This window comes from Asparagus officinalis, chromosome 4 (genome assembly GCF_001876935.1).
Source record: "Asparagus officinalis chromosome 4, Aspof.V1, whole genome shotgun sequence".
NCBI classification, from domain to species: Eukaryota; Viridiplantae; Streptophyta; class Magnoliopsida; order Asparagales; family Asparagaceae; genus Asparagus; species Asparagus officinalis.
The window spans coordinates 42,720,622-42,731,698 of NC_033797.1; the positions used below are offsets into that span (position 1 = coordinate 42,720,622).

At 38.3% G+C, this 11,077-nt stretch overlaps 1 protein-coding gene across 2 annotated transcripts; it reads right to left on the minus strand.

Moving 5' to 3' along the window:
• LOC109837310 (probable histidine kinase 3) lies at positions 357-10,591 on the minus strand. 2 transcript variants are annotated; one of them, XM_020405500.1, is made up of 11 exons: positions 9,386-10,591; positions 8,315-8,551; positions 7,187-7,356; positions 6,887-7,099; positions 6,036-6,222; positions 5,888-5,939; positions 5,306-5,535; positions 5,121-5,219; positions 3,933-5,041; positions 2,987-3,381; positions 357-751 (listed from the first exon to the last, which is right to left on the minus strand). In XM_020405500.1, the coding sequence occupies exons 1-10, from the start codon at positions 9,866-9,868 to the stop codon at positions 3,108-3,110; spliced, it is 3,054 nt and encodes a 1,017-aa protein (XP_020261089.1). In that variant the 5' UTR covers positions 9,869-10,591; the 3' UTR covers positions 357-751; positions 2,987-3,107. The 2 variants fall into 2 exon arrangements, with proteins under 2 accessions (XP_020261089.1, XP_020261090.1); XM_020405501.1 differs by having other exon boundaries at positions 3,015-3,381; positions 9,386-9,868.

The window sequence follows — 11,077 nt, forward strand, 5'->3', positions numbered from 1 at the left end:
AAGCTGTGCATGGCTTTTGCCGTTATGAACGGGTCACAGCTTGGCGGGGTGATTCGCCTATGTACATTCGTTTAGCGTGCTTGAAGATGGTTAGCTCAACTTTTGCAGATTCTCGACGACCAAATGCAGCTGACAGAAAACATAGGACAAAAAATGTGACGGACTATCTACTTACAGAGGCATTCAAGTAACAACTGAACACATCGATACCATGATAGATGGCAGTTTAAAAGAATACTGAATTCTGTAGCTCTTCAAGTTTTCAACTGGAAACTTTTGAAAACCTGAATCTGCACATATCCAGGACGTCCAAAGATAGCTGCACAATCCAACTCTCACTTTTTAGACCGAAAACATATGGTGGGACAAAAACCCTCATTTCATTGCATCAAACTTTATACAACTGTATAGCTTTTTTACATTCACGCATTCCTTCGTTACCAAAGAATGCTTTGTATTATCACAACATCAAACAAATAAATGGAACATATGAACAATGGGGGACAAAGCTGTACACTCCTTACGGAGCTCAAACTGAGACGATAGTTCTTTTTCCCTAGTTCTACCTTTACTATTTCACAGTGTAAGAATCAGCAAAAGTGAGATGCTTTATCGCTATGTCATGGAGCAATTCTTTTTTTATTATTCGGGAACTTCTGATATTCTGATAGCGAATGGTGAACAATGATTGTTTCAGATGTTGGGACTTCTCATACGAGGATAAAAAATATATACCTGCAATATGTGGTCCCTGCAAGATAAAATTCAAGGGAAGATCAGATGGGATGAGAGATATCTGAAGTATGGACAAAAAAAAAAAAAAAAAGGCAGCAATAGAAAATTCAGAAAAAAAAAAAAAAAAAAAGGCAGCAATAGAAAATTCATCAATCTGTATCCACGTAAGAGGGTGTTGTCCCTTTGAGAAAGATCAAAACCACATGGACCGAAAGAAACTTTACATCATATAGTATCCTCAAGGGAATCTTTAATTTCCATTTGGTAGTCTGAAGATATTGTTGTCTTAATTCAGTGGATATTCCACGTGGTCATTTCCTCAGGCAAATGTTTATCTGCTCTCTAATTTCTTTTATATGTATCTGTTTTCCAAGATGTAGGCGTTGAAAATCTTAGCTCTCTTTTAGCAGTTAGCAGGGTCTGGTGATTTTGTGGTTATTAGGGTAGTATGTAGTGATTCTGCATCTAGTGGATACTATAAAAATAAAATAAGCAATTGTACATTAAGCATATGTTACACAAATGAGCAACCTTTAGACACAAACTCACAACTAAATAAAAAGGGAAACGTTTGGAGGACCCATCCTTCAGATAAAATTAGAAAATTAACCTTTCAATGTTTATGTTTGGAATTTAAAATACCATCTTCAAGATAGATTTAAATTATCCACGAGCATTAAATGATCAATATCATTCCAGTCATCACATTCCTTAAAGTAGCTTCCGAGGATAAAATTCATCCATTACACAACTAGTATCTGTAAAAAATAGACTTGAATTCTTGGAGTTGGGAGTTTAACTTTCATTAGGGTTAGTTGCTTTCTTTGTATCTTTTCTTTATTAAATGACGAGTGCAATTTCGGAATTACATCTTTCCTTTTCGTTTTTCCTATGTCCAAATGATTGCTCACCTAAACAAATCTCCATCTATCTGATCCCCATCAGTAGCTATCACTCCTCAACATAGACAATCAGCAGATCATATCATCACTGAGAACTGAAGAAATTTCAATTTTGTACAAGTTCAATAAGGCTAGTTTGCTTAAGCTGATGGGTAAAAATCAGGTCGAGATAACTCCATCCTTAAAAAATATACCATTCGGATTAGGAAGATTCTTGGAACATCAGACTTGATTATGTCCTAAATGAAGGTACATGTGTTTTGGGTAATGTTTTCCAGCATAACATGCAATCTCAAGCATCTGTTCCTACTAACAAAGAGAGTCTAGTCTGCCAATATTTCTTCCTTCCATTCACGTTCAATTATTCAATTAAGCACGATAGAGGTAATTACAAAATTCAGGATAGTTTGAACAATATATGGCCAAGGTGCAAAAACTCTTCATGGTAAGTTGTCGATGACAAATGATTCATTAGAATACAAAAATTCATGATCCCCTGTCGCATGTCATATCATAGTTCTGACCGACATTTTAAATCTGGGATGATCATGGATCTAGTTCGCCTTTATCAGTATAGGCATTAGGAGGTTCAATGAATCCAAATGTTTAATATGGGAATTATCAGTACATGGAATAAGTCATTTTAATCATCAGCCTTCTATTCACTAATCACTTCTTTATTTTTCCAATATAATACAACCAAATCAAATTTCAGTACTTCAATCCAATCTTGTTATTTACCAATATTGGTTTGCATAATCCACAGTATTGTTAGGTTCCGATAGATTAGATCAACATGCTGAAAATTCAATATGATACAGCCCATATGTATCAGTATTGGCTGATACTTCAAACCTTGGTTGTGATATGTAGTATGTACAAAATTTAGCCACTATATAAATCCTATTGGCTATCAACTTGTGAAAAGCATCCTTCAGTACACAACTGCTTACTCAAAATCAGACAGCACCATAGAAATACAAATGACTAAAGGTGCAGAAAATTTCAGGCTTCTAGTTTGAAGAAATTTTTTTATTTTTTATTTTTTTGGGTTATGGTCTATTTGCTATTAGATTTAGTGATTTCTTTAAAGGAAGGGGAAAAAAGAACATGTGATATTTTAAGTAACCATAAAGTGAAATGACTTTAAAATGCGGGTAGACCTTTCTTTCTAATGGTTCAATTTAGAAATACTTTCTTTTGGTGCCTTATTGTTTATTGCAGATAGAAAGCAGCTAGTAAATAGGTCTCCGTAAGACCAGTATAAACTTGAAATTCAAAGAGAACTTTAAATGTGCAAGGATGTGGGCTGATAAGAAGTAAAACTAATGACAAAAGTGAAGGTTCACCTTGAAATGTAGTTAAAGAAATGCTTACTCATCAAAGCAACCCAAAAATCAATCTGATGCCCGATGACAATGCGAGAAGATCTCTCATGCCAATGCCCTTTAGCATCACACAAGTGTATACTTAACTATTCTCCTTTGTTCTTGTGGTGGTTGATTTAAAAAAACGCACTACTTCCTTATATAGTTGTTCTCCTTCAAATGGCTTAGACACATAGCCATCCATCCCCGATTTTAGACACTCCTCATGTGTGGCTTGTATGACGTCAGCTGTCATGGCCAATATAGGAATGTGCCAGTGCAAGACATCTCCATAAGATTCTAAAGTTGATTCCCCGTGTTTTATACTGTCATAAACATTTTTCTCCATCTCCCGAATCCTTCGAGTAGCTTCAAACCTTAAAAAGCAGAACATATAATTCCATTAGAACTGTGAACTAACTGATATATGGTACCAGAACCTAGAATTGGGAATAATAAGTGGAATATGGAAAAATCTATTGGTTTTCTGATGAAAGAAGATGACTCTTAACTATTGATAAAGTCAAATTACCTTTCACATGCAAAAAGATTTTACTACTAAGGCTACATATACTTGGAGGAACAGGAAGAAAACCTGTACTTTAAGCCTATTCATAAAAACTAAGACTACGTAGAATTAAGAAATAAAAATTTCCTTACAGCAGCCTAATCCAACATCATAACCTTTATTGAACCAGATTGTTTGTGCAACAAGCCAACAATATCAAAGCTTTAGATCCTACTACTATCAAACTGAAAAGCAAAACCAAGACCTACAACATTGAAAAACATAATTTTTTTTAAATGTAGTGTGACAGGATTCCCCATTAATGCAAGAAACAAAATGTGCATGCCATATTTGCACCCTACTTTTCTTATCATCAAAAGGAGTATTTTCTGAAATAGAATGTGAATGACTAGACTATACCCATCCATTTCTGGCATTTGAATGTCCATGAAACAAGCATCGAACAAATGTGGTGGCTTGAGCATATCAATTGCCTTTTTCCCGCTCTCCGCACAAGCAACTTCAGCTCCGTACTTCTTCAGAGCACCTGCAGCTACCCTAAGATTCACTATATTATCATCCACAACTAGTATATTCCTTCCATGTAGAAGGTTTCTCAATGACAAACTAGGTGGCCCTCCATTTTGGGAAACGTCCTTATCCCCATTGCCCATAACCCGTTGCAGAGAGACAAGTAGCATGCTTGCTCTTAGGGGCTTCATAATTATACTAGAGATGTATTCAGTAGAGCTCACAGAATTGCTCTTGTTAGCAATTGAAGGATTTGAAAGAAGAAAAATCTTGGGGATGTCAGATGAGTCAACTTTCCTTAAAATGCTCATAAAGAAAGGCCAGATGTCAGCTTCCTTCATCCAAGTTTCCTTGTCAACAAGAATCATCTTGACTACTAGAGATCCATTTGTCATTAATCGGAGAACTTGGCTTATATCGGTGGCCAGTTTCGCATGAATCCCAAGCCTTTGGAGATGATACTCCGTAACTTTAGCACGAGCCGGTCTATGATCAATCACTAATGCTTTCATTCCTTGAAACTCGGATGGCTTGTATTCATTAGAAGTGCTGTGTGCTCGTGAAAGAACCGCGGTAAAAGTGAAAGTTGAACCTATATGTGGTTCGCTAACAAACCCAATCTCTCCCTTCATGAGACCAACCAAGCATTTGCTAATGCTTAGGCCGATGCCCGTGCCCCCGTGAATCCGAGAAATTGATGGCCGTACTTGCATAAATGGAGTGAAGACCCGAGATTGGGCTTCTCGAGGGATTCCTACACCAGTATCTTCCACTGATATGATAAGATTTATGGGATCCAAAGAAGGTGATGAGAAAGACTGATATCCTGAAGCATCTTGATTGAATATCTTAAAATTCTCCCAACTGCGTTTTTTATCAACAATCGGAAATACACTCAATGAATATTGGTATGGAGTTCCTGATTCCACCTCTAACGAATTTGCCATCACCTCTTCAACGAGATGGACGGTAACAAAGATATGGCCCTTATCTGTGAACTGTACAAGGAACAAGTATATAAGAATTTTTGAACCCATGATTTGTATTTCTTACATAAAATTCAATTGCCATGGTTACCTTAATTGAGTTCCCCATAAGATTTGTGATGATTTGCCTTATTCTACCCGGGTCACCAATTAAAACTTCAGGGACCTGATCCGATACATAAACTGCCAACTACTCTCGCAAACATTAAAAAGGGGTATCAGAGAGTGAAGCATTAAAGCATTATTGATGTACTGCAAGACTGCAATTTTAATTACCTCAATCCCTTTCTCTTGAGATTTCCCATAGAAAAGTGACAAGACATCATCTAAAATTGTTCTCAACTCGAATTGGACAGCCTCAAGCTCAAGTTTTCCGGACTCGATTTTTGCCTGGTCCAGCACCTCATTTATAAGTGATACCAAAGCTTTACCACTAGCTTGGGCAGTTCTCACATAATCTTGTTGGGTTATATCCAGATCAGTATCCATAAGCATTTGCAACATACCTGGAACACATATAAATTATCCATATAATTATGAGTTATGGATTTATATAAAAATATACTATAGGATTTCCCTATAGATCTTTCCAGGATGAATAGTTGAGTCAAGAACCGCTGATGTTGTGTTTGTGTATCATTATTTCTGCAAGGTGCAACTTTCATTTCTCTATTGTAACAATTGTATTTTTTTTTTTTTTTTTTTGAAAAAACAGAACAATCATTACACCACATTCAGATTTCAATTACATTGGTAGCTAAAAGCCTAATAGTTGTATTTCCAATGATAAAATGAGAAATATGTAATCCAACTACATTTGTCAACGAAATCATATGTGTATATGCTCCTGATCCTTACCTAAAACACCATTCATGGGAGTCCTGATCTCATGAGAAACAGTCGCCAGGAACTACAGAGACATGAAGCATTTAAGAGTGTAAGCTAAGCAGATCAATAATTATATTAAATGAAGATTGGCAATAAGTATCAAGGTTAATGAAATTACCTGGGACTTTGCAACATCTGCTGCTTCTGCTCGTTTCTTGAGCACCATCATCTCTCGGTAATCATCTTCCACTTTGGCAATGCGGTTGACCGTTGCATGGAATATGTATCCAATTAGCAAGGCAATCACAAGAGTACCGATTGATGTTGTGATTGCAAGCCACGGCAATGGGGGCTTCTGCGTAAACCTGTTAAAGACAACATTCACAGTGGTGTGAAAAATATTTATAAATCATAATTAACAGTTTATGTAGTTGGTAATAACTCAATCAGGGATGGAGCTTTGAATATGGAAAGATATATGTAGTTTTTAATTCCAATAATAAAGAAAGATTTGGAAAAGTTCAGGAATGCTAATATACACAATGAAAAGAATATATAGTTGCTATATTTACATTCTATCACACAGGAAAAAATTTCATAGAATTAAGTACAACCAACTAGGAACATTAACAGTATATAACATCATAATTCATAATATCATGACTAAACGTCTTGTGTATACATTTATGACTTATAAACTACTGCTATGAAACAAAATTCGATTAGACATAATATATTTGGAGATGCACAAAAAGGGTAAATTGAGCGTGCGCTTCATACCTCCAGTCACACTAAACAACCCTCAACTCATTTACTAGCACTTTACTCCTCACAAATAATGAGAAAGAGGGGTGTTACTTGTAATTTATCTTTCTAAAAATGGCAATCAAGAGGTTAAATAAGTTGAGGGGTGTTAAGTGCAACTGAAGGTATAGACGAAGGGGGATTATGTGCAATTTACCAATTCGTAACGATTGTATGAGATATTAGATAAATGAAAAGGACAATGACAAATGGAAGGTAGTTTACCTGCAATGCATTTCATGCTTCCTCATAGGGTCCCCAAAGTGAAGGCTGCTGTTATGATATATCCCATTACCAGTCACATTTGAACCATACATGCTAATGGGATCATAAGGATCAGTGGTGTCGTAAACGTTCACCATAATGGATTGCTTACATGCAAGTTGGTGAAGCAACTTATCCACCAAAGCCTCTATGTCAAAGATTCCACCTAGGTAACTACGAAATAATATTAAGATAATAAATGAATGCCTCATTCTTATTATCTATCAACACGGAAAGTATGTAAAGACTTAAGTTGCTTACCCAATGGCTGCTTGGATCCGCTCGACTGGAGTTGCATTCGATGGAAGTTCTGATTTATAAACAGCATAGGTGAGTATGACACCTAAGCGGTTTGATTTTAGGAGCGGGAAGGGAGCCGTGAGGACCCCCTTTCCAGATGCTCTAGCTCGTAGAATATTCTCTCGATCTTCCTGTATGTGGAGAAAATGATCAGAATGGCGATATAAATAATCTCTTTTATAAATAACTAGACAGCTGATAATGTAATTCAGAAAAGCCGCAATTTAATAATATATCACACCCACATAAAAATTAGGGTTAATTGCAGATAAACCCATGTACCATCCTCCAACTGCGGAAAGACCCCCTGTAGATATACGCTGCGGATAAACCCCCTGTACTATCACCTTTTTATTTTAGTGTTCTTTTACCCTCAGGATGTCTATTTGTCAAAAAACTAATTTTCTTTCTCTGAGGGTAAAAGAGTCAAAAAAAGGTTCACATGGGGGGTCTATCTGCATGGTCACGGAGCGGTATACCTATGGGTGCCAGCTGATGATGGCTAAGAACACTAGTAAAGATTAGATCTAGCAATTTCACTGCACTATAAGAATCCCACCTTTGCGTAAAAGAAAAAAAACATATATTGCAGGATGTCAAGGACTAAATGCCATGACATGAGCAGCAGAGGACTCACATGGCAATAGCAAGAAAATGATCCTATAGCATCTTTATTTTAATGGTGATAACCTAAGAACAACAACAACAACAAAGACTTTATCCCAAGTTTTGGGTACTTTACGTGAATCCAGTCTTTTACTCAGTCCATTTGAGGGTTATTGTCTTTGCTAAGTTAATCATTATCATGTCCTCTTTAACAATTTCTCGCCAAGTGCTACCGCTAGTCCTTTCTCCATTAATTATAATCTTATTACCCTTCTGATTGGGACATTTAATGGATTCCATTGTTATCGCCATTAAATTGATCTAACTCTAAAGTTCTTACTTTCCGATTCACCTGTTTTGGGGGGAAAATTGTCAAAGGTGAATGGATTTTTGACTACCAGATCAAGCATTCATAGAAACTGTTCAAAACAAATCATAAATATCAGGTGTAATAGCATGTATGGAAGTAAACAAGATATTCACCTTCCCAGTCAGCATATCTAGAGATATAACATGTTTATAAGCATCCTGGGCAAAGATGACAGGGGCGTACTCCTCTTCAACAGGCGATACCTCTTGTGTTTCCATTTTCTTTATAGTCCATCCTTGTTGCTTCTCAAACTCTTCTCTCTCAGAACGCAAAACTTTCACAGCATAGGCTACACCACTTGTCAACGGTCTCTCAAAGGCAGTTCTCTCCGCATATCTTGCAAAAGTTACCTGCACATTGAAGATATATATTTTATTTATTTTTTCAAATGCCAGATAATTAACCAAGAAGAAAGTCTCATCCATTGAGGATTTTTGGAGTAATAATTTTAATGGTGACTTCACCAATCCAAATCTGCTACGCGGTTCAAAGCAATATCAAACGGTGAACAATATAGCCGCCTCATAAGAATTAACAAGCGCACTAAACAGATGTCCTTATGGTAAAGCAGAAGGTTCAAATTAAGCTTTCAAGACAATTATTATCTCAAGTTTTTTAAGGTACAGTGTTTGGTGATTTTCGTTTGCTTACATGAAGGGCTCATCACAAGGTCACCAAATGCTTATCGACCAATTTAATTGGAACTGACATCATTTTTATGAAAGAAATTAGCATTAATTAAGACTTTAGCACCTTGCTCCATCTGATATAGGATCAGAGAAACTAAAGAAGGAGGCACTACCAACATATTTCTCAGGTCAAACTTTCAGAGTTCTACATCTTTAGTAGTTTTTAGTGTTCCTTTCTTGCTCATGCTTTCAAAGATCACTGAAAAATATTTTATCGCATTACACCTGCTAATTAAATGAAACTAACATCTGCAAAACGAACCATATCGTGCTATCCAATCAAGCAAACTTTTAGCAGAACATAGTGCTAGGATTATTCATAATGACCATCTGATGATTGATCAGCTACCATTTGCCAAAATGAGGCAAGAAATTAGTGTGTTGTCAACAACATGTGATACAATTTGACAGCGAAAAAAACTAATAATAGTATGGGGGCAATTTTAACTCCTATTGAGACAAAATCCACGAGTAGTGAGCACGAGGCATTAGCACCTGATCAATGGCGGAGGGGGATTTGGCATGGTGAAAGGTGGAGACCAAAATGGCCAAGGCCTGAAGATGGTTCATGCTCACATTGAACTGGTCCTGCAGCATCCGAGCACGCTCATCGCACATGCTCGCCAGCGTCTCCCTCCTCTTCTCGATGGCCTGAGAGTTCATAAACCAGAATATCCACAGAGAGCCCAAAAGCCAGCCGACCACCCACAAGAAGAGAAGCTTTCTCCACCATGTCTCTCTGATCCTCTTCGAGCCGAAATAATGGCAGTAGATGTGATTCTTCCACCCTCTCACCGAGAGCTTTTCCGACAAATCAAGCAGGAACTTTGTCTTTCCGTGGAGGAAACCAGGCCTTTGCTCCATCACCTGGGCATCAATGAGCCAGTTCATGGGGATGCCGGAGAGCAACCACCAACATAGGATCAAGGCCAAGTACACCAGCACCGAATCAAGGCCCAGGGCATGGAGAAAGCTCATCCAAAGATGGGACGAGAGCTGGAACCAACTCAGTCTCCACCGGGGAGAGGAAAGAAAGTAGCCGGGAAAAGACCAATTGAGCCCCGCCCCTCCCTCGGATTATGTCAGGTCCTATCCAACTCGAGTTAAACAGAAACTCCCAGGCCAGGCATCTCCTGTTCACGAATGAGGTCGCTAAAAAGCGTCCAGGACTCCGAAAGCAGGAAAAAAAAAAAGAAAACCCAACTCAAACCCACATCACAAGATCGAAACTTCAGCGAGAAAACAAGATCCTAACCCAGCGAGCAGGAAATTTAACGACAGCCCACGAGGTGGTCTCCCTTGAGAAACCCAGTTCATGTAAAAAGATCCAACCTTTACCTCCCCGACGACAACCTAAAAGCAAGAGAAAGAAGAAGAAAACACAGCGAGTGAGCCTAGAGAGAGAGAGAGAGAGAGACCGACTCAGGTTTTTCCCACTCGGAATCAAACAGTGACGCTAGCGAGAGGGTGGCGAACGGGATAGGAAACAAGAAGAGAGGAGGGTGATGATGAGGATTAATGGCTGTGATGATTGAGAGGAGAGCTTTGGCTCAAAACGAAAGGGGATTTGTTTATTAGAGACAGGGGGAGAGGGAGTGGGGTTCGGCTTGGCTGCATTAGGCCATTTATCTATCCATCATAAATCCGTAAAAAGGCGACCGAATTTAAAAAAATATATATAACAATAAATAAAAAAAAAACAGGGCAAAGGAAAAGGGAAGCGGAGGAGGAAGAAAAAGTGGGATAGAACACAACGAGGCAACAATAAACAAAGGGCCAGAAACCGCATCCACTTCACCCCCACTCAGCACTCCCTCTCACTTGTTCACATCCCAATCAGACGCGGTGGGCGAACCCTGCACGCAAGTGCTCTGGTTCTTTGCGCGGGGGGTGGGGGGCCCATCCAACAGTGGACCCCACGCCTCCCCCCCTTACTTACCAAAATGTCCCCCGTGATCGCTCTTTCGCTGATGCGGATGCACAAATATGGAAATTACGGGTTCAACGTGACGAGGTATGTTGACATGCAAATAAAGATAGCTGCGCGCTTAGCATGCGTTCGATTCGATCACGTATATAGCTTCGCATAAGAAGCTTCTGCGTTGATAATTATCCGTATTTTGTGCAAATAATTTCTCCGTAGAGGAAATTGAACGTTGGGTTGGGCCGAAAAAGGGGTGGATGCAT

Coding starts and splice junctions, on each gene's coding strand:
- LOC109837310 (XM_020405500.1), bottom strand. CDS start 9,868: ATGAGCTTTCTCCATGCCCTGGGCCTTGATTCGGTGCTGGTGTACTTG. Junction 8,552..9,385: donor CCCCCTCCGCCATTGATCAG/GTGCTAATGCCT, acceptor TTCAATGTGCAG/GTAACTTTTGCAAGATATGC. Junction 5,220..5,305: donor CTCAAGAGAAAGGGATTGAG/GTAATTAAAATT, acceptor TTGCGAGAGTAG/TTGGCAGTTTATGTATCGGA.